The 23,429-nt window shown below is 48.9% G+C and overlaps 1 protein-coding gene across 34 annotated transcripts; it reads right to left on the bottom strand.

The window, feature by feature from the left end:
* Positions 1-539: 539 nt before the first annotated feature.
* On the bottom strand, positions 540-22,452 carry Csf3r (colony stimulating factor 3 receptor). Of its 34 annotated transcripts, none has more exon segments than NM_001436714.1 (18): positions 540-1,680; positions 2,437-4,191; positions 4,720-4,801; positions 4,963-5,053; positions 7,905-8,045; positions 8,153-8,299; positions 10,051-10,152; positions 10,468-10,650; positions 11,761-11,974; positions 12,294-12,373; positions 13,207-13,360; positions 13,445-13,647; positions 14,863-15,050; positions 15,249-15,372; positions 17,204-17,503; positions 19,524-19,607; positions 20,792-20,882; positions 22,215-22,452. In NM_001436714.1, coding segments are annotated over 15 exon segments (2,550 nt in total). In that variant the 5' UTR covers positions 19,588-19,607; positions 20,792-20,882; positions 22,215-22,452; the 3' UTR covers positions 540-1,680; positions 2,437-3,714.
* Positions 22,453-23,429: the final 977 nt, after the last annotated feature.

Below are 23,429 nucleotides of genomic sequence, written 5' to 3'. Positions count from 1 at the left end.
AGAGCACAGCCCTGGGTTGGATTCCCAGTGGTACATAAATGTTGGGTGTAGTGGTATATGCTTTTGATCCCAGGACTTTGGAATCGAAGGCAAGAAGGTTAAAAGTTGTTCGAGGTCATCCTTGGTTACACAGCAAACTTGAGCCCAGCCTGGGCTACATAAGACCCTGTTTTTAAGAGGGGGCGGGGTGGGGGAGATGGTTCAGTTGGTAAAGTGTCTGCTGTGTAAGCAAGAACATGCAAGATCAGATCCCAGCAGCTGGGTAAGAGCCAGGCACAACATCTACAGTGCAGGGGTGATCCCTGGAGTTCACTGGCTGCCCAGGAGAGCTGAATCCAGGAGCACCAGGTCCATCAAGAGACCCTGCTGACAAAGCTGGGTGAATGCTCATTGCTCTTGCAGAGGACCTCGGTTTGGTTCCTAGCAGTCACATGACGACCTTCTGTAACTCTCCTTCCAGGGGCCTGATGCTCTGCTCTCACGAGCTCTGAGGGCACCGGGCATGCACAAGGTGCATATACATACATACAGTCAAAACACACAAGAAAATAAGCAAATATTTAATAAAAGAAAAAGTAGGGTGGATGGGCATGGTAGCACTTGTCTTAGTCTCAGCACTTAGGAGGCAGAGGCAGGGGGATATCTCGGTGAGTTTGAGGCCAGCCTGGTTTACCTAGCAAGTTTCAGGCCAGTCAGAACTAGTGAAATTCTGTCTCCAAAACAAAACAAGACAAGGCAAACTGACAACCACGGAGAGTTCAACCTTTCGTCTCTACATGTGTGTGGGGCAATCAGAATGGGAGAAAATTTGACCAGTTAATTATCTAATGGAGGGGGTTGGGGATTTAGCTCAGTGGTAGAGCGCTTGCCTAGGAAGTGCAAGGCCCTGGGTTCGGTCCCCAGCTCCGAAAAAAAGAACCAAAAAAAAAATTATCTAATGGAATTATGTATATTATACAAGGAACTCCAGTATTTAAATTCCCAATACCAGATCGTTGGTCAATACATGGACAAATGAATTGGTCAGATACTTCCCAAAAGAAGAGATAAGAATTGTTAATAGGGGCTGGAGAGACGGCTCAGTGGTTAAGAGCCCCGACTGCTCTTCCAGAGGTCCTGAGTTCAATTCCCAGCAACCACATGGTGGCTCACAGCCATCTGTAAAGAGATCTGTTACCCTCTTCTGGTGTATGTGAAGACAGCTACAGTGTACTTATATATAATAAATGAATAAAAAATAGAAATTAAGTAAATTTAATAATAATAAAAAAAGAATTGTTAATAGATATTGGAAAAAATATTCAACACACCTGGCCACAATGGAAATGCAAATTGAAAAATACATTGAAATGCCATCTCACCCCAGGAGAAATGACTGTCACCAAGACCCTGAGTGACAAGAAATGTTTGTTTGATAGCCCTGGGTATCCTGGAATTTACTCACTCTGTAGACCAGGCTGGCTCAAACTCAGACATCTGCTTTCTTCTGCCTCCTGAGTGCTGTGATTAAAGGCGTGAGCATAGCTGAAAACGTTCTTCTACATTGCTACTGGGAATGTGTGTGTAATCACCACAGAAATCGGTATTGGAGTCTCCCCAAGGGGAAAAAGTCCAAAACCAATCAACAACAACAACAACACACACACACACACACACACACACACACACACACACACACACTCACACACACCCCAACCTAAAAATACCGCTGAGTAGGAGACTCAGTGGTTAGGAGAGCTTGCAGATCAGAGTTCAGTTCCCAGCATCCATGTGGCGGCTCACAACCACATTTAACAGTTTCAGGGAACCAGATGTCCTCTTCTGTCCTCTGTGGACTGTGTGTACATGTGGTACACAGACATATACACATTCAAGTGCTCAGACACATAAAATATTAAGTCCTTCAAAAAAGAAAAAGGTAAAGCCAGTCTTTGTAATTAACCTCTTTAGCGATAGTCTGCCATGAACCTTACATTCTGGCTTAATGTTTATTAAGTAATGAGGTTCTCTCACTCTTCCCTCCTTGGAGAAAGGTTTTCTGGGTCAGCAAGTCATTTATTTTTCTATTTATGCTGAGGATCAGACCCCAAGATTCATACATATCAGGCAAATGTTCTACCACTGAGCTAATCCTTCATCAGTGAGATTTTATGTGATATGTATGGATGAGTGTTTTGTTTGCATGCACAGCTGTGCCTCACCTGTGTGTCTGTTGTCACGGAGGCTGGAAGAGGGCACTGGATTTCCTAGAGATGGAATTATAGATGGTTGTGAGCCTGTGTAGGAGCTGAGAGTAAGCAGAGGCCCCGGGGCCTCTGGAAGAGCAGCCAGTGCTCTTAACTGTTGAGTCATCTCTCCAGCTCCCCCACTATACTCTCTCTCTCTCTCTCTCTCTCTCTCTCTCTCTCTCACACACACACACACACACACACACACACACAAGAAACAGACAGATACACAAAGAGGGAGAGAGGCAGAAGCAGAGAGAGGCTCTTGACTTGCTGTGTATCACAACTTAACCTCAAATGGACAGCCTTCCTGTTTCAGCCTCTCACATGTTGGGATTGCAGCAGCAGCAGCTGCAGCAGGGCTCCTCTCTTCCCAGGTCTGTGTTCCCTAACACTCCAGTTCCTTCCAAAAAGCTCTTGCTTGTTTTCTGATTATCAGTTTTAAGACCCCATTGCCAGTATAGCAGCTGTCTATGGGGGTTGTCTCTTTTGAATCTTAGATGCTAGGCAAGAGGAAGGAAGGAAGGAAGGAAGGAAGGAAGGAGGGAGGGAGGGAGGGAGGGAGGGAGGGAGGGAAGGAAGGAAAGAGGAAGGGAGGGAAGGAAGGAAGGAGGAAGAGGAGGGAAGGAACGGAACAGATGACTGACTGAGAAATAGCTTCATGACTGCTGGGCCCTGAGAGGAAATGACACTGCTGGGTGGTGGTGTGCAGGCCTTTATTCCCACCATTCAGAAGACAGAGGCAGGTGGATCTCTGAGTTTGAGGCCAGCCTGTTCTACAGAGTGAGTTCCAGGACAGATAGGACAGGTACACAGAGAAACCTTTTTTGAAAAACAGACAGATAGACAGACAAGAGTAAAAGACACTTAGCTATACTTAAGAGACTCCTCTCTGGGACTAGTGAAATGCCTCCCTGGGGAAAGATGCTTGCCACTAAACCTTACGTTCACCTCCCAAAATCCACAGGCTGGAGGCCAGAGTTAATTCCCTTAAGGTGTCTGACCTTTGCCTGTGAGCCCCCAACCCCACCAACAAAAAGTAAATGTAATAAAAAAATTTTATTTGGCTTTTGCTTAATTTCTGAGGCAGGATCTCTTCATATAGCCCAGGCTGGCCTGGAACTTGCAATCCTCCTGCATCTTCCTCCCAAACGTTTGAGTTGGGATGCTAGGCATGTATCACTACGTCCAGCCAGGATTTCTGAACATGCTAGTCCCTGCTCAAAACCTACACTCAGTTTAACGGACTGAAATTATATGAGAGACACAAGGTGACTAGTGGGCTGTAAACAGTATGTATCTGGACCTTGGAGTGTGAGAAAGACCTAGGGGTGTAGCCTGTGGAGGTTAGAGTGAAGGAGAGGTCCTAGGGGCCACAGCTGGAGACAAATAGGGCCTTTCTGTTTCCCTCAGGACCAGTAGATATTAGTGGTGGGATCTTTCCTGAATAGGCCAGGGCCTTCAGGATGTAAGGACCACAAAAGTCCTAGAAACCCCCTTGTTCTTCAACTCCATGGACCTGGAGCCCCTGGAAGAGGGGGAAATCAAATGGAGGTCCAAAGACACAGTCATCTTCCTGGCTTGGAGGTTGGGGTATAAAGGTCTCCTGGGGTCTTGAATGGAACCAGATGTTTTCATAGGATTTAGGGCTGGGTGTGGGGCCTCCCAAGAGGGGCTGAGTGGAGTCACATCGAAGGTATCCCACTACTTCTGGGCTGGTGGGGCTCCCAAGCACCTGACCATAGAGAACCTGGTCATTAGTGCCAGAGGGAGGCTGGAACTGGTTGGAAATTTCTCTTGGGTCTCCTTGGAGCACGTAAGCCTGAACCACGGCTGGAAGGCTCCCAGTCCCAGAGCTCTCACTGGGATCCCAGTGGGTCGGTTTCTTGTCCTCCTCCAGTTCAGTGATCTTGGTGATTGACGGCACACTGGAGCCCCAGAAGCTGGGCAGCTGGAAGGTTTCCTGAATACAGGGACACAAAATGCGGCATGGTTTATCTCAAATGTCTGCTCCACATGTTCCTTCCTGAGATGAGCCACTTATGGGATCTCCCTTGTTGCTCTGTGGCAGAACTCATAGGGATACACTTGCCTGGCAGCTGTCCACTCCTGACATGACACGTGATTCCCACCCCACCCTCTGCCACCCATGCATCCTTGCGTAGTGAGGTGCCCAATCTTTGAGAGTATCTTTGAGAGTCAAACTCAGGCCTACATCTCTCCAAAGCAGAGAGAGAGAGAGAGAGAGAGAGAGAGAGAGGGAGGGAGGGAGAGAGAGAGAGAGAGAGAGAGAGAGAGAGAGAGAGAGAGAGATATCTCGGTCGTGTGTGTGTGTGTGTGTGTGTGTGTGTGTGTGTGTGTGTGTGTGTGCCTGTGCCTGGTTGGAAATAACCCTCAGGTGTGTGTTCCTTTGAAGGGCAGAAGGCCATCCCTTTAATGACTCCTCCTGTCTGCCAGTTACAGTTTATACCCCTCTCTGCCTCATGATTACCTCTGTCATGATGGTGGGCACCCAGGCGCTCAGACTGCTGTGGGCTGGGTCTGGCACATTTGGCCAGAAGAAAGTCTTTCTGCTGGAGAAGGAGACAAGTGAGGTTTGGGTCAGCACGCCATGTGGCAGCTGAAGAGAGGAAGAGGCATTAGTTAGGGGAGACCTCCCAGATTGGGGTCCGGAAGTCTGGGAAGGTAGGAAGGGACTTCTGCACCCATGGCTAAGAGGAAGTCACTCACTCACCTTTGCTTGCAGCAGAACCAGGCAGTTGCACAGGTAATGGACAAAAGTACGAAGCAAAGTATGCCCAGGAAAATGTTTACATCAGATGAATCTGAGGTGAGAGAAAGTGAGAAGTGTTTAGGGTGTGGCTTTTCCACTGTGGGTCATGAACCCATGGTGGAGCTGAATGTGGGGACAGTCAAATGTTGGCAGGAGTGAAAGGTTTCTAAAGAATAACATCCAAAAGGCAATTTAAAGAACCAAACACGGTCCAGCAGTGTGGCACACACTTTTAGTTCTAGCCCCAGCACTTGGGAAGCAGAGGCAGGTGGATTTCTGTGAGTTTGAGGCCAGCCTGGTCTACATAGTGAGTTCCAGAGCAGCTAGAACTGTTATACCGAGATCCTCCATCTTGAAAACCATAGGGGGTGCGGAGGGGAGGTGGAAGATTTGGAGGCTGAAGAGATGGCTCAGTGGTTAAGAGCACTGGCTGCTCTTCCAGAGGACCTGGGTTCAATTCCCAGCACCCACGTGGCAACTCACACCTGTCTGTGATTCTGGTTCCAGAGGACCCAACACCCTCATACAGGTAGGCAAAAACACATAAACTAAAATATTAAATAATTAAAAAAAAACAACACATGCACATAATGAATCTCACATACTTCCAACATATTTCATCCATGTAACATCACACAAGTTCACTGCAGCCTTGGTTCTAATCTGTGTGCACTTGTGTTGTACACTTGCACTTTGCACGTGCATACGCCATCACATCACACAATACTGCCTGAAATACCTCGGCTCAGATTCAAGACTACTGGATGCTACGAAGCCCAGAATCTCCGTGTGTTTACTGTACATTGAGGGCTTCGCCACTGCAGAAGCAAGCAAAGGAAAGACTCTTGTTTTCTCTCCTTGTTTGTTTTTCCAAGACCGGATTTCTCTGTGTAGCCCTGGCTGTCCTGAAACTCCATTTGTAGACCAGGCTGGCTGGATCCATCCGCCTTTGCCTCCCCAGTGCTGGGATTAAAGGCGTGTGCCACCACCACCCACTGAAAGCAAGGACTCCTAACATTTTCCTGCCATCAATCTTCAGTGCGTGGATATTAAATTAGTATATCTTTGGATTGATGGCTCAGCGGTTAAGAGCACTGACTGTTCATCCAGAGGTCCTGAGTTCAATTCCCAGCAACCACATAGTGGCTCACAATCATCTGTAATGGGATCCGATGCCCTCTTCTGGTGTGTCTGAAAAGAGTGACAGTGCACTCATGTATATAGAATAAATAAGTCTTTTTTTAAAAATTGCTTTTTGAGTTGCTGACAAGAATTTCACAAAAAAAAAAAAAAAAAGAAAGAAAGAAAGAAAATAAACTTGTTTGATGAATTCTAGTTTGGGATTAGTCCAGAATTTCTCATTTCTAGAATGGCCCTGAACATATGTTTGCCATTCGATACTGTGTTTCTATGCAACGTGTCCTCAGCACGGATGACTGCAAAGATCAAAATATTGACTAAATCTGAAAAATGCTGAAGGTGGCTGAGATGCTCTTTGCCCCGCAGTATCTAACATCCAACCAACATTTAATTAACTGTGTAAAAGGCAAGGACATCTGTGTGATTAGTGCACAGGTTTACTTTAGCTCTAATAAAGGGAGCTACCAAAGAATTGTTTCAAAATAAATTTATGGGGCTGGAGAGACAGCTCAGTGGTTAGAGGACTGACTGCTCTTCCAGAGGACCTGAGTTCAAATCTCAGCAACCACATTGGTGGATTATAACCATCTGTAATGAGATCTGATGCTCTCTTCTGGTGTAAGACAGCTACAGTGTACTTATAATAAATAAATAAATAAATAAATCTTTAAAAGAATAAATGGGGGCTGGAGAGATGGCTCAGAGGTTAAGAGCACTGGCTGCTTTTCCAGAGGTCCTGAGTTCAATTCCCAGCAACCACACGGTGGCTCACAACCATCTGTAATGGGATCTGGTGCCCTCTTCTGGCTTGCAGGCATACATGCAGGCAGAACAGTATATATAATAAATAGATTAAAAAAAATAAATGTATGGTTTGTTATCAGTTAAGTGTTTGATCTGGGTATGTTTTACATGTGTACATGCCCAGAATTATGTAAAAATTTCTTGTGTGAAAAGGGGCGAACCCAGGCTTGATGTCACATGCCTTTATTTCCAGCACCCAGGAGGCAGAAGCGGGAGAATCTCTGACTTCGAGGGCAGCCTGGTCTACAAAATGAGTCCAGGACAGTCAGGGCTTGTTACACAGAGGAAAACCTGCCTCAGAAAGTCAAAGAAAAAAGAAAAGGGTTTAAAAGTGGAAAGAGTAAAGAGTCCTGGACAGTAGTTTATCTAGGTCAGGAATAATGGGCAGGGCTGGGTTTCCTCAAACAGAAGGGGATCCTTGGATGCACCCTGCTCTCCCCTCAGATTAGCAGATCCTAAGGCAGGTTCCTAATGTTCTCAAAGTTTAGACTACTTTTTTGGTTTTCTTTGAGACAGGGTTTCTCTGTGTATCCCTGGTTGTCCTAGAACTCATTCTGTAGACTAGGCTGGCCTTGAACTCAGAGATCTGCCAGCCTCTGACTCCCGAGTCCTGGGATCAGAGGTGTGTGTCACTGCTGCCCTGCAAGATTTTTAACTTTTTAGATTAAAAAAAATACACATACATAATCTCCTCTCTTCTCCTCTCTTTAAAAATCGGGATTTCTTTTTATTTACTTATTTTCTTGAGAGAGGATCTCACTTTGTGGCCCTGGTTGGCCTGAAACTATGTAGATCAGAACGACTGTATACTCATAGAGCTCCACCTGCCTCTGTGTCCTTAGTGTTGAGATTAAACATGTGTGCCACCACACCTGGCAAAATCAGGGTATCTTGAGAGACAAAGTGGGGCACCCTCCCAACAGCCAATGCTGTCAGCCTCCACGTCCCCCTCCCCTTACCTAGGGCCATGGTCATCAGGGTAAGGCCTGTACTGTTGGTGGACCCTGCCCGACTGGTGGCCATGAGGTAGACGTGATACAAACTGGCAGGTTTCAGGTGGTCCAGGACAAAGTCATGAAAGGAGATGTTCAGGGTGACAGCTGTGGGTGGAGCATATGGTCAGTCTGGGGTGCGAACATACCTCTGTGTGCTGAGGAACAACCCTTCCGGGCTTCCTGGGTTTGTGGGGAGCTAAGGATTGACTCACAGAAGGAGTGGTCCCGAGCATCGGTCCAGAAGATGGTGTAGTTGGTGAGGGGTATCATCCCCAGCCAAGGGGTCTCAGGTACCCACTCCAACTGTGCCCAGGTCCTGCCAACATGCTTTAGATATAGCTCTGGAGCATGAGGAAGGGCTGTGGAGAGAGAGAGAGGGGAAGTAAGTGGGCTGATGTAAGCCTGACTGGGCTCAGGTGGGTTTCTGGACTCAGGACCTGGGGCATACTATAGATGACTGAGAGAAGAGAGCTTAAGGAGCTGAGTGTGCTCCTGCATGTCCTTAATCCTAGCACTCTGGAGACTGAGGCAGGAGGATTGCTGGGTACTTGAGGCCAGTCTGGGCTATGGTATTTAGATGCTATTCTAAAACGCCTATAAAAGGAGCTGACAAAATGTCTCAGCTGGTGAAGTTCTCGCCCTGCAAGGCTAGAGACCTGAGTTCCATTCCCGAAGCCCGCGTGCTCTTTGCTTTTCTGTTGCTGTGATGTATCCCAGGGCCCCAAGTGACTTGGCTGCAGAGTTTATTTCAAACTTACACTTCCAGTCTTAATTCCTTGTTGAGGGAAGTCAGAGGGTACAGTCAAGGAGGAACAGAAGCAGAAACCATGGAGGGATGCTCCTTACTAACTAGCTCTTTGACCTGCTTTGGCTTTCTCATGCATACATACTCATATCCAACACCTAAGTAGGGATGGCGCTTCCCATAGTGGGCTGGGCCCTCCCACATCAGTCAATTAAGATGATCTCTCATAAAAGTAATCACAGGCCAATATGATATGGGCAATTGCTGAGGTTCCTTAGACCAGGTGACTCTAGGTTCTGTCAAATTGATGGTGAAAACCAGCACACCAGTCAAAGATGGACTGAGAGAACTAAGCATACAGAGCTGTCCCTGACCTCCAGGCACTCCGGCATGTGTGCGTCCATTCACGTGTGCGTCCATTCACGCACATCATACAATGGCCAAATCAACAAAAACCAAACACAAAACCCCAAACCAAAAGCAAATATGGGGGTAGAGGTTGGAAGAGACAGGTAGCGATGGATGGACGGATAGATAGACAGACAGACAGACAGACAGACAGACAGACAGACAGACAGACAGATAAAGATCCCTTCTAAGAGGGCATTCTGGGGCTGGAGAGATGGCTCAGTGGTTAAGAGCACTGACTGCTCTTCCAGAGATCCTGAGTTCAATTCCCAGCAACCACATGGTGGCTCACAACTATCTGTAATGAGATCTGATGCCCTCTTCTGAAGTGTTTGAAGAGAACTACAGTGTACTCACATATAAATAAAATAAATAAATCTTAAAAAAATTAGGGGGCACTCTGTTTGTTTGAGAGGGGGGTGGTCTCACCACATGGCTCAGGCTGTCCTCAAAATCACAATGCTACCTCATCAGAGTTGCTAAGGTCAGAGATAGATGCCACTTTGTCCAGAGCTCCCCACTCCAACCAGGATTTCATGTGAATTCAGTTTATGGCTCCCAGAGGCAGAGCCTAGCCTGGGTTTGAGTCGGTTCTATCTGCTTGAGAATCTTTGCTGTCTGATTTCTGCCACATCTGGTATTACACGACTCGGTATCTGGTTTCAGTCACTCACCCTCTGAATCATGTCAGGTACTTGGTTCAATTCTTTCAGCTGTGATCCTGGGTTTCTGTTGGGGCCATGGATTGATCTGTGAAACTCGCTTCATCCCTGATTCTCTCCCTGTCTATTACTCCATCTTCTGCCCAGCTTTGGGGAGCCCAGTGTAAGCCATGATGGAAAGCACCCGCCTCAGAGGCCAGAAGTAAAAGAATACATTTATCCTCATACTCCCCAGTTGCTAGAGCCCAGATAGAGAGAGAGGAGAGGATTCTGGTAATACTGAGGGTAGACAAACCTTTCTCTCCAGAGTAGGTGTAGACATTTACAGGGGGTCCCACGGTGCCTGGGTACAGGGGAGCCACTGTGATTCTGTAGAGTTGAAAGGGATGTATATTGTCTGCAGAGAGAACAAGGGACAGCACTAAGGTTTGGGGGCTAACCTCTGCTACCCAGCCTCAGACTCTCATTTCTGCATGGCCTTATTTTGACTAATCTCAGAGATCTCTTTTAGCTCATTTGATGGAGGCTACAAAGGGAACATGGAACAGAGAGCTAGAACAGGAATGGAGTATGGGCTAGAGGAGGAAAAAAAGGCTGGGGAGACTGCCTCTATAGGGAGGTTCCAACTGTCCCTTGCTACCTCTAGACAAACACTCACTCTGTTTCTTTTTCCTATCTCTCAACCCATCCCTTTGTCCCAGGCCTGTCTCACCCTCTAACAGAATTCCAGTGGTGTTCCCATTGGGCTCTATCCTCCAGGAATTATTGCTGTATTTGTGGGAATCCGGGCCCCACTCAATGAGATAGCCCTGAGGCAGAAGGCTGGGGGCTTCCCAGTCTACCCAGATGCTACCAAGGTCTTGGGCCATGGCATGCAGGCTGGTCACAGCTGGACCTGGAGATAAAGAAAGACATAGGAGAGAAGATGAAAGGTACGCAGGCCTCAGGACTAGACCCTTGGATCCACATCCTGCCTTTGCCAACAGCTCTGTGATCCAGGGTATGTCAGTACCTGATCATCAAGCTCCTCACCTGTAATGTGGAAGTGACAATCAAAAAAATCCCCACTTTGTAGAGGCTTGTGTGTGTTAAAGGAGGGTGCCCAGAACAAGTCTAGCACAGAGCCTGGCACCATTTAGCTTAATATATGTGATTCACTGAGTTCTTCAACAGTCACACCAGGGAGGTTCCACGGTTGTCTCATTTTATCAATGAGTAAAAAAGGGAGATACAGAGAGGCTGAAAGGCTTATTAAAGACCACACAGCTCCGGGACTGGAGAGATGGTTCAGTGGTTAAGAGCGCTGGCTGCTCTGCCAGAGGTCCTGAGTTCAAATCCCAGCACCACATGGTGGATCACAACCATCCGTAATGAGATCTGACTCCTCCTTCTGATGTACCAGAAGACAGAGTGCTCATCTACATAAAATACATGAACAAATTTTTAAAAAGGCACACACGGCTCAGGGCTGGGGAGAGATAAATTAATTGGCAGAGTGTTTATGAGGCAAGCACTGAATTCGGTCCCCAGTTTCCACATGGAAACAACAGCAAATGAAACAGTGTGTGGCATTTATAACCCAGCACAGGGGAGGTAGAGACAGTGAATTTCAGACCAGTGGGAGAGCCTGTCTCCAAAAAAAAAAGTACACAGCACCCAAAAATGACATTTGAGGTTGTCTGCCAGCTGCTATATTCATATACACACAACTTGTAAGCAGGAATCATAGTTTGTCTGTCTGTCCGTCCATCCATCCATCCATCTATCCATATACACAACATGTCTATGCAGGTATATATATTGGTATGTATATTCTCCCAGACTAACCTAGTTCTGGCTAACAATGTTAGTGCATACACCTGCAGGTTCTGGAGACAACGGGCCAGGAAGGGCAGTCACCTGTCCCGGCCACTCTGTTAGCAAGTGGTTGACTGGACAGATAAGGGCATAGGCAGTCCTGCCTTCGAGTTCCCATGCTGCTCTCGGCTGCTCAGCTCCTCTTTACCTTCGTGCTCCAGGAAAACCACCAGAGTAGGGGAGGAGGTCCCCGCCGAGTTGTAGGCCACAAGGGTCACGTTCTGGGCCTCTGAGGGCAGGTGGAAGGTGCAGCTGAGCTCTGTGGTGTTACAGAGGTGCATGATCCGCCCTTGCCCATCTGGGCAACTCCAGGAGAGCAGGTAGCCCTGGATCTGTCCACTGTCTTTCTGCAGGGGTGTTGGCTGTGGTGGGTGAGGAAGAAGATGGTGAGGGAGTTGTCTAGTTCATGGTGAATTGGTCAGTACCTGAGGGCCAGGGACCAGTCATAAGAACTGGGCCATAAGACATCCCCCACCTCCCTCTCTTCCCCTGTGGGAAGATCTAGGAGACAAAGAAGAAGACAGTCAGCACAGGTGACCCTAGAACCCTGTATTGCAGTCTCTCCCCGAGGCTTCTGAAGTATGTGTAACGTGCTTCCAAACTGCCTCCCAGGCACACTGCAGTTTTGAGCCCTACTTTGGGGCTCTCTTAGGAGGGTTGGAAGGGGTTTCAGAGAATCACCTTCCAGAACAGCTGCATTCTCACTGTCTCAGGATCCAGATGCTTCTTCTGCCACCATGTGTCCAGTCTGATGGTGGGGGCTGTAGATGGATGGGGGAGGATATAGATGGATAGATGAGATGAGAGGTTTTTTTTTTTTTTTCTTCTTCTTCTTTTTTTTCTTTTCTTTTTTTCTGAGCTGGGGACCGAACCCAGGGCCTTGCGCTTGCTAGGCAAGTGCTCTACCACTGAGCTAAATCCCCAACCCCCTTTATTTTTCTTCTTTAAAGTATGACTACTTGGGGCTGGAGATATGGCTTAATGGTTAAGAGCACTGACTGCCCATCTAGCGGTTCCCAAGTTCAATTCTCAGCAACCACATCGTGGCTCATCACCATCTGTAATGGGATTTGATGCCCTCTTCTGGTACAAAATAAATAAATAAATCTTTTAAAAAAGGATTATCATGGGGCTGGAGAGATGACTCAGAGGTTAAGAGCACTGACTGCTCTTCCAGAGGTCCTGAGTTCAAATCCCAGCAACCACATGGTGGCTCACAACCATCTGTAATGAGATCTGATGCCCTCTTCTGATGTGTCTGAAGACAGCTACAGTGTGTTCATATATAATAAATAAATCTTAAAGAAAAAAAAGGATTATCATTTGCTTTCTTTAGTTTTTTTTTTTAATTTACTATATAGAAGTACACTGTTGCTGTCTTCAGACACACCAGAAGAGGGCATCAGATCCCATTATAGGTGGTTATGAGCCACCATGTGGTTGCTGGAATTGAACTCAGGACCTCTGGAAGAGCAGGCAGTGCTCTTAACCACTGAGCTATCTCTCCAGCCCCAAGATGAGAGGGTTTTGATGGAGGGCAGGGGGGTTGGGTCCTGGACTGAGCTCTGATGGCTTCCCCTGGCCTCCTTCTCACCCTTAATGGTGGGCCTCAGCTGAAGGCCAGGGCTCCAGCTGCTCCAGAGTCCAGGCAGAGATGAGCGGATGCATCGCAACTGTAGGGTGTAGACTGGGGCTTGATGAAGGCTGCAGAGCTCGAACCGGTCCGTGCTGGAAGGCAGGTGGGACACCTGGTGTGTGGGAGGGGTAACACTAAATCCAGCTTGCCCTCTCTCCATTCCCCACCTCCATCTCGAGGTTTTTCTCGGCCTCACCAGGGTCCAGTTGGCTCCTTCAAGCTGTGGCTGGTAACGGAGTTCACACTCCTGCTCCATGAACTCACTGGGCTTCCATGGCTTCCAGCTCAGCCATAGGCAGCCAGGCTGGCGAGAGACTATATCATGGCCAATGTCCAGGGCCTGCAGCATGGGAGGCTCCAATTTCACTGCAGGAGGTGGGGTTGTCAAACTTTCCCTGCCTAATGGAGAGGGCTCTGGCTTAGCTCCCCTTTCCTTCCTGGGTGTCTTTCAGATTTTTTCTCTCTGTCACCATGATCTCTAGCTGTGCTCGGGTATGAGTGTCTGTATTTCTTAGTAGGAGGTTCCATCTGCTCTTTCCCGATATCTGGGGGGCTTGCTTCCTCAGTTCCTCCAAGGGTCTAAGTTAGCTGTCAATGTCTTAAAATTGTCTGACACCGTATTTGATTTATCTTGCCACCTAAATCGTTGTGATAATCTGAGGGTGGAAGCTTGATCCACTGCCCTACCTTTAGAACCTCCTCTGCTTAGCATGAGGTGGGGGCCCTTCAAGAAATAAGTCGAAGCCTGGGGTAAAAGAGCTAGCTAGCTATGCAAGCCTGACAACACAGCCCTCAAACTCCTATCAAAAAGCCCAGTGCAGGGGTTGGGGATTTAGCTCAGTGGTGGAGCGCTTGCCTAGCAAGCGCAAGGCCCTGGGTTCGGTCCCCAGCTCCGAAGGAAAAAAAAACAAAAAAACACAGTGCAGGGCCGGAGAGATGGCTCGGTGGTTAAGAGCACTGGCTGCTCTTCCAGAGGACCGAGGTTCAATTCCCAGCCCCCACATGGCAGTGCACAGCCACCTGTAACTCCTGTTCCAGGGTATCAGACACCCTTATTCAGACATACATACAGGCAAAACACTAATGTACATTAAAAAAAAAAAAAGCCCAGTGTAATAGTGTCTCTCTGTAATAGCATCAGTATTGCAGCAAACTGGGAAGTGGGGACAGGGAAATCACTCTGAGGCTTCCAGGTCAAACTGCCTGTAGTCAAGGGCAGCATCAGAGACAAGACAGACCCTGCCTTCAAGGTAGGAGAGAGACTAGCTCCAGAAAGTTCCTCTGGCCTCCACATGGGTGCTATATGTGTGTGCGCTGCCCCTGTAAATAAATAAGATGATCTGGGTGGCGGTGGCACATTTTGAGGCCAGCCTGGTCTATGCAGCACGTTCCAGGACAGCCAGGGCTACACAGAGAAACCTTGCTTGAAAGCCAATGAATAAAGAAGAGAATAACATGTCCCTAGCCTCCGGTCCCTATTTCTCTCTTCTCTGCCTCTCTCCTGGCCTTCCAAAATCTCTCTGTCTGTGCTCAGGTCTGTATTTCCTCCTTATGCACCTCTGGGTCTTCTGATTGGGGGACTTGTCCATTTTCTCATACCCAGGTGTCACTCACCAACATCCATGGGGTCAATGCACAGCTTTGGGGACTCGCTGGACCCTAGCATATTCTCCGCTTGCACCCAGATGACCATATTCTGGTACAGAAGCAAGTGTTTGCGGGGGATGGAGCAGTTGCTGTGTCTCTTCTTGGGCATACAGTCCAGGATGGTGCCCCCCTGGTACTGACAGCCGGTGCGGCTCCTGCCAACAGGCTGGGCTTTGGTGCCAAGCAGAGGAAGAAGGCAAGGCTCTTCTCTCTCTCTCTCTCTGTCTCTCTCTCTCTGTCTCTCTCTCTCTCTCTGCTACCTCCCTGACCCCTCCCACCCCCCACCGCCTCACCACAGGGACTTGGGTTCCAACCCAGGACCTGGAAGGGGCTGGCATGGAAATCCTACATACCTGAAGCTCTTTAGGATGAAGCTAGTGGGCAGGTGGGTCTCGGGGCCTGGCTCCCACTGGCAGACCAGGCTGTTGGTGGTGAGGTACATGAGGCAGGATAGGTTGGAGGGGCTGGCAGGAGGATCTGGATAGGGTAAGAAGAATGTGAGGAGCTCTCATGGTTGGGGTGTGTGTGTGTGTGTGTGTGTGTGTGTGTGTGTGTGTGTGTGTGTGTGTGTGTGTGTGTGTGTGTGCTTGTGGCCATACTTTGGAGGGCTATTCCTTCTGTTGTGTAGACCTGTGAGGACAACTATGTTACTGTCAGGTATAGGGGCAGGCATCCTGGACTCTAAGCACCCTGGTGGCCCCTTTGTCAGTGACAGTACAGCCTGGGTTTTATTATGGTTTGGTCAGTCATTCCTTAGCCATTTCATCCTCAAGTGACTGAACTGCTCTCTGCCTCAGTTTCCTTATCTGTAAAGAGGAGGCAATGCTAATACATTTCTCCCTTAGGTTTCTTTCCATTTTCTCCTCTTCCTCCTTCTCCTTTTTTCCCTCCCCAGATTGTATTTCTCTGTGGCCCTGGCTATCCTAGAATCCTGGAACTCACTCTGTTGACCAGGCTGCTGGCCTCAAACTAAGAGATCCAAGTGCTTCTGCCGCCTGTGTTCTGGGCTTAAAGGTGTGTGATACCACTCGGCTCTGCTAGACTTCTTTAAGGGCTATGGCGGTTTCACTGAGAATGGACCACCACAGGCTCATGTTTGGAAGCCTTGTTGGAGGAGGTGTGTGTCACTGAGTGTGGGCTCTGAGGTTTCAAAAGGTTTGCCCTATTTCCAGCTAACTCTGTCTCCTGCTTGCTCCCCAAGATGTCAACTCTCAGCTGCTTCTGTCACCAAGCTTTTGCTCCACCATCATGAATTCTAACCGTAGGGCAATTAAATGCTTCCTTTCGTAGTTTCCTAGTCACGGTGCTGTGTCATAACAACAGAAAAGTTCACACGAGGGCTAAGCGACTTCCTATGTGTAGGCTGCCCCCAAGTGTGGTCACGCAGGCCGCAGCTTCGATGGTCACTTCTTTTCTATCGGAGACAGGACTCCTGATACAGTCTGTGCTACTTTCTAACTCACCATCCTCCTGCCTCAGCTTCCAAGTAGTACTAGGACCACAGAAGTGTGGCTCCACGCCTGGCTCTGTTATTGCTTGGTGTGGATTAGAACCCAGAACCCTGCTCATGTTAAGCATGTGTTCCACTACCGGACTACATCTTCAACCCTAGCACCCATTTCTTTTTGAGGGGATGGGATAAGACAGGGTCTCACTATGTATTCCTTGCTGTGTTGGAACTCTCTATGTAGATCAAATTGTCTTCAAAGATCACAGAGATCCTGGGAGAGGGAGAAGGAGATGGAGAGGGAGAGGAAGAGAGAGAGAAAGAGGGAGAGGGAGAGGGAGAGGGAGATATTTGCTAGGCAGTGGTGGCACACACCAGCACACCTTTAATCCCAACATTCAGGAGGCAGATCTCTGAGTTCAAGGCCAGCTAAGGTTGTTACACAGAGAAACAGTGCTTGAAAACCACAGATAGCTGCCTTCCTCTGCTGGGATTAAAGATGTGGCTTCATGCCTTGGTTCCTATTTGTTCCTTATACCTCAGCTGGACACAAACTCCATCCTGCTCAATTTGGAAAGGAAACCGGGACCAGACTTAGCTCCACTTCTGGCCTACAACCTGAGCTTGCTAAACAGCCAAACAGACAAGTGCTTCTACAAGGACCACTGTGGGTGTGGCCTGCAGGAGGTCACTCGCCCTCACCAGATGTCAGCTTCTTCATTGGAGAATTAGAGAGGAATGATAGGAAGAACCACACCCTCTCTCGTACTCACTAGCGGCTGCTTGAGCGAGGTCTTAGCTCTCCTTGGTTTTGGCAGAGGGGCATTGGAAGCAGATGGGTAGGTGGCTGGAGGGACTTACAGCCTGCACGAAGCTCAGCTTGATCCAGGACCTGGAAGCTGTTGTTCCATGGCACCAAGCAGAAGAGGAAGGCCTGAGTGTAGTTCAGATGAGGCAGAGTGATGATGGACTCCTGGGACCCGTCAGGCAGGTGATGCTGTCTGTCCCCAGGCTGGTTTGGTTCATCTTGCAGTCTCCATAGGATCTTTGGCTGTCGGTCCAGTTTGCTGCAGTTTGGGCTGATGGTGCAGGAGGCCAGGACAGGATCCCCAAGATGGACAATGGGGGGTGAGATCCTGATTTGCCCGCAGCCCTCCAGACCTGAATTGGCAGAGGGTGGGCCCTGGAGGACTGGTTTGCCAGGCCAACATGGGCCAGGTCAAGACCTTTGGCTTCCTAGCCTCATATCCCGCCTCTGTCTTTTCACCCTCCCATCAGGACCTGGGAGCTAAACATGAAGAGTAAGTGTGAGACCTGCAAGATGTACTATAGTGAGAGACAAAGAAAACCCCGTGCCCATAGATGGTTATCCATGGGCTCAGCAGAGCAAAGCAGCTCCCGACTGACTTGCGACTTGCATTTGTCACTTCCTGGGGTGTGAACCCCCTCAATGGTGTGGAACATTCTCCCAGAGGATGTGAATACTCTTAGGAAGTAGGGCCACTTCCTGTGGTGTGAACACTCCCTCAGCTATGAACACTTCCTATCCAGTAAGCTGCGCTGTGGTGTGAATGCCCCTGGGGTGTGAATTCTCCCCGCTGCGTAAACACCCTCCCCATGATGTGCTTCCTGCTGTGGGAACCTCTGCATCCCCTTTCCCTCCCAGAATGCATTTACAATGCTGTCTATTCTCCTAGCTAGCTCCAGTTCCCCACTACGAGGGACTAGGTGGTGAAAGTGGTGAAAACCACAGTCAGAGTGATAAGAACCCCCAAGGCCACAGCAATCTTTGTCAAGATTCAGATCTGTTTGTAGGAGCCCTTTGTGACTGTGCCACTTCAAAGGTGCTGGACCTCCACTGTTTGTCAAGGAAGGCAGGTTGCTGGTGTGCTGGGTGTGGGCCTGGACACTGGCTAGCCCATGTATCTTACTTACTGTTAGTAATCCTGGTCTATGTAAGTGGGACCCCGTGTGCCTTACTTCTTTCATCTGTGAATGGAGATTAAGAAACCAAACAAGGGCTGGAGAGATGGCTCAGTGGTTAAGAGCACTGACTGCTCCTCCAGAGGTCCCGAGTTCAAATCCCAGCAACCACATGGTGGCTCACAACCATCTGTAATGGGATCTGATTCCCTCTTCTGGTGTGTCTGAAGAAAGCCACAGTGTACTTACATATAATAAATAAATAAATCTTAAAAAAAATCCAAACAAACAAACAAAATAGTTTCTACCAGTTAGATCCCAGAGCTGTCTCTGTAGAGTGGACCAGTCATGCCTTACATCCTACCTAGTACCTCCACAAAGCTGCAAGGATCCTAGCATGTAACAGGCTCTAAGATAGGGCAGGATAGTGGTTAGCTTCCTACTTTATAGCCTTATCTCCTAGCCATCACTACCACCAATCTGCTAAACCAAGAGACGCCCCTGTACTCGAAAAGGAACTTCCTCAGTTCTGTGGGCTGTTGTCACATCTCCACCATATTCCTGCCTCCCGTGGCTGGGTGGCTGGCATTATCAAGGACCTGACTGTTGATAATAAATCTCAGTGTTTGTCCACCGTGAGTCAGCATCAGGCTCATTTTCCTTATTTTATTTTATTTCATTTTTTGAGACAGGTTTTCTCTTTGACTCCTAGACTGTCTTAGAATGCACTTTGTAGACCAGGCTAGCCTAGAACTCACAGAGATCCGCCTGCCTCTGCTTCCCAAGTGCTGGGGCTAAAGGCGTGCTCCACTTCTGCCCAGCTAAGCGAATCAGATGTTCTCACACCATTGTGAAGAACGGGAGCTGTCAGAAGAGTACAGGCAGCCAAGGTTAGGATGGAGGTCCAGCCTTCACGTAGCTCCTGGCCTCACTCACTGGTTCAGCTCTGACTGTGCTTTCTGCTTGCAGATGCAGGGTCTGTTCCTGAAGAAACAATGTGCTTTCTCCCACCTGTGGCTCTTTGCCCTGCTGTCCCCTCTTCAAGGAGCTCTTTCGACCCTCTCTCACCAGCTTAGCATCTGGGTATCCTGATGAACCGGACTGTATCCTTGGCTTTCTGACAGCCATTGTAATTAGTCACAACTGCCCTGCTGTCTCTAAGCTCTGTGATGTAGAGGCCTTGGCTGTTTTGTTCACTGCCGCACAGCTTGGGAAGTGGTGCCTCCCTTTTAATCCCCCTCCCCAGCCCCTGACTTACTTCTGGGGAGTAGCAAGACAATCAGGGTAACTCCAGTCAGGTTGCAGGCTCCCAGCCCCACCATTTCGCCAGCTTGGTGTTTACCTGGAGGCAGTGAGAGATGGGTAAGAACAGGCTTTGCAGCCTGAGCTCAGTCCTTGCTCTGCCAGTGTCTGGACAGGTTACCTGACCCCTGAGTCTCAGTGTTTGCAATATGGAGGTAACATTGGCCTGTACTGCCTTTGAGAGGAAGGCATGAAATGGTTCAAATCAACAGCTTTTCCCTCACCAGGGCATCAAGGAAATGTCTCTCTGTGTGCAGCATACTACCAAGGTCAAATCTGCCTTCCAGAAAGAGCAGGAATCAAAGCCAGAAAGGGTGCAAGCTTTTCTTCCCTCTTGCCCCCATCCCTGTTTACTTATCTTTGTTTTCTAACTGTGCTGGCTAGTTTTGTGTCAACTGAGTACAAGCTGGAGTCATTTGGGAAGAGGAAACTTCAGTTGAGAAAATACCTCTACCCGATTAGCTTGTGGGCAAGCCTGTGGTAGGTACGTTTTCTTGATTGATGCTGGATGTGGGAGGATCCAGATCATTGTGGGTAGTGTCACCCCTGGATGGGTGGTCTCAGTGCTATAAGAAGGGAGGCTGAGAAACCATGGGGAACAAATCAGTGGGAGCACTCTTTAATGCTTCTGCATCAGTTTCTGTCTTCCTGACTAGCCCCCATCGGTTCCTGACTTCCTTCAGTGATGGACTGCTGCCTGGAAGTGTAAGGTGAAATAAACCTTTTCCTCCCAAGTTGTTTTTGGGCAAGGTGTTTTATCACAACAATGGAAACCTTAGACAATAACCTCAACGTCAACATACCTGTTTGATCATCTCCTGCATCCACATGCACACACACACATGCATACACACACACACACACACACACACACACACACACACACACACACATATGTGCACAGAGTGGGAGAGACTTACATGCTGGTTCCCCTCTCCACTCATCATTTGTGGTTGTAGTAGGCCTAGTCCATACCTGGTACTACTGTATCCTTCCCACAGGCTATGCCAAGAGCAGAAAACGGAACAGAGGAGACCAGGCATCCTCTCTAGGTTGCCTGGGACTGGTATGTTTAACAACAGAACAATCCCCTATCTTTGGGAAGACCTTGGGGGTGGGCCCAGTTGAGTAGGAGCTTGGCCTTGCTGGAGCCTATGCCTACTGTCTAGGGAAGGTGTGCAAAGAGGCTGGGAGCCTGGTTCTGAGTCCGGCTCCAACACTTACCTGCCTGGTGAACTTGGATGGGTTACTTCACCTTTCTGAGTCTCAATTTCTCCATTTGGGAAAAGGGGCTTATGCTCATGTCTCAGCAATGCTATAATGACGAAGCGAGACCGTTAAGATGAGCGCCTTTGGCACAGTGCTCGAGGTACGAGCTCTCAAAAGCAGCGGGCTAGCTGTATGAACCCCGAGAGCAGGAAATCTGCCAACGGAACCAGCAGGACTTAGTGTCCCAGGACAGCCTCCTGGGACACCCACCTTGTCTTTGTCTATGCAACTTTGTACTGGTCTACTTCTAACTCCAAGGCTCTCAGACTCTTCCCACCACTCAGGCCATGCGTTGGGCTCTGCGGCTGCTCGCCATGCCCACTGTGAGCACCGTGCCCACAGACATAGCTGATGCCATAAGTCACTGCTGCTACAGCATCCTCTCTGCCTTTTCCCTTCGCTCATCATCGCCATCCCTCCCTCTGCGCTCCCTTCCCCTGTCCTGCTCTTTTGAAATTCTGTCTCTGGGAAGACAGGGAGGAAGGGGGCATGGGGAATAAACTAAGGGAGAGGACTCCTCAGGTGTGGTGGAGATAAAGGATCGATGGATGAATAGATGGGCTGGATGTAGGTGGGGGAAGGAGATACATAGAGATAGACTGAGGCAGAGCCTAGCCCAGTGGCATGGGTCTGAGACCGGGCACCCTGGAAGTGGAGGCAAGTGTATTACAAGTTCAAGGCCAGCCTGTGCTATAGAAGAAATTCAAATCTGTTTTGGGCAACTTGGTAAAATCTGCCTCAAAAATAAAAAGCAACCAGGGCGGATGACAGAACCCAGTTGGTGGAGTACTTGTCTAGCAGGCACAAAGGCCTAGGCTTGATTCCTAATTCCATATTAAGAATCAGTCGTGGTGGGGTTGGGGATTTAGCTCAGTGGTAGAGCGCTTGTCTAGGAAGCGCAAGGCCCTGGGTTCGGTCCCCAGCTCCGGGGGTGGGGGGGGGGGAGGGGGATCAGGCCTGGTGGTGTAGGCCTTCAGACTAGCTAGCATTTGTGATGCAGGAGGATCCAAAGTTCAAGGTTCTTATCTGCCTAGGTGGTGATAAGCCTCACTCGCATGCGAGCTATGAATAACAACAACAACAACAACAAAAACAACAACAACGGCAGCAGCAACAACAAAGACCAGGCTGAAGAGATACAGAGAGAAGCTGAGAGGCAGACGGAGAAGGCTAGCTCAGTGGCTCTAGACAGGCAGAGGCCTGGCAGGCCAAGTCTTGCATCAACTGTTTAAAATTAGGAGGCAAAGAGAACCGCCAGAGGAAACAGAGGCCCAGAGACTCTGAGACTGCCATTCTTGCTAAGAAGCAGGCCAACTGACTGAAAACAGGGAGCAAGCCAACCCGAGGGATAGGGACTCTGGGAGAGATGTATTCATACCTGAGCTCAGCTCCTGTTCCCAAAGAGATCCAGCTGTCTGACTTTCCTGATGCTATACACACAGAGAGCCTTCCATTTCCGAAGGATCCCCTGTCTTGGGCCCCCTGATGTGACCCTGTCAGGGCTGGGGAATGGTCTGAGGCCTTCAGGGCTCCGCCCTCCCCCTACTTACATTGGGGCTGGGGCGCTGTGCCCAGCCCCCACGTTTGCTCTCTCTTCTCTTGTCTCCTCTCCTCTTGGGGCAAGTTCCCGAAACTTCTCTTTCTAGCCCCGTCGTTAATGACAGGCGGGGGGGGGGGGTGAGGGGGACCCAGGATTGCGACACCTTCCTGGCTTCCCTGCTGCACTTTGCTGGGCATTCACCCTTGGGGGGACATAGACAGCCCCTTCCTCTCAGGAAGGAGGTTGAGGGAAACTGGTGAGCTAGCGACCTTCCTGCCTCAGGGGTCTTAGAGGGTTGGGCATTGTAGCAACCTGGTCCGAGGCCCGCCCTCCCTTCTCTCCGGATTTCCTGAGCTCCACGGTTTGAGGCTGGGCAGAGCACCGGAGACAAGACAGGACCAAGGGAGGGCTGGGGTCTTCAAGTGTTTATTTCAGTACGAAGCAGGGCAAAAAGGCGTGGAAAATTAATAAGGGGTGTGGTAGGGTGGAGGAGGAGTCCCTCCCCACTGAGTCTGGCTGAAGCCTCTGCCTGCGAAGAATCAAGATTCCAGAACATTTACTTAAGGTTTTCTCCGGCTGAAAACCTGCCGTATTCTAGGACTTTCACTAGGAACCCTCCACTCCCACCCTAGTCCATGGTCCATGCCCTCACTGCTTTGTACAATGCTAGTGGCTCCTGGTTTTATCGGATCATGTTGTAATCCCTTTCAAAATGCCCCAGAACCCACCTTATAATTTCAACTTTCAAGAAAGAGAGGGGAAAAAATGGTTCTTAGTTTAAAAATCACCAAAATAGTAGATATTGGTATATTAGGCATGGTTCTCTATAGCAGTGATTCTCAACCTTCCTAGTGCTTCGGTGACCCTTTCATACAGTTCCTCATGTTGTGGTGACACCGGACCGTAAAATTATTTTCCTTGCTACTTCATAACTGTAATTTTGTCACAGGTATGAATCGTAATATCTATGTGTTTTCCAATGGTCTTAGGTGACCCCTGTTGAGAACCGCTTTAGAGGTACAGAACCAACCTAGTGAACACATGCGCGCGTGC

Source organism: Rattus norvegicus, chromosome 5 (genome assembly GCF_021556685.1).
Source record: "Rattus norvegicus strain SHRSP/BbbUtx chromosome 5, alternate assembly SHRSP_T2T, whole genome shotgun sequence".
Lineage (NCBI taxonomy): Eukaryota > Metazoa > Chordata > Mammalia > Rodentia > Muridae > Rattus > Rattus norvegicus.
The sequence above is the reverse complement of the archived record's forward strand: the minus strand, read 5'-3'. Positions and strand labels throughout refer to the sequence as shown.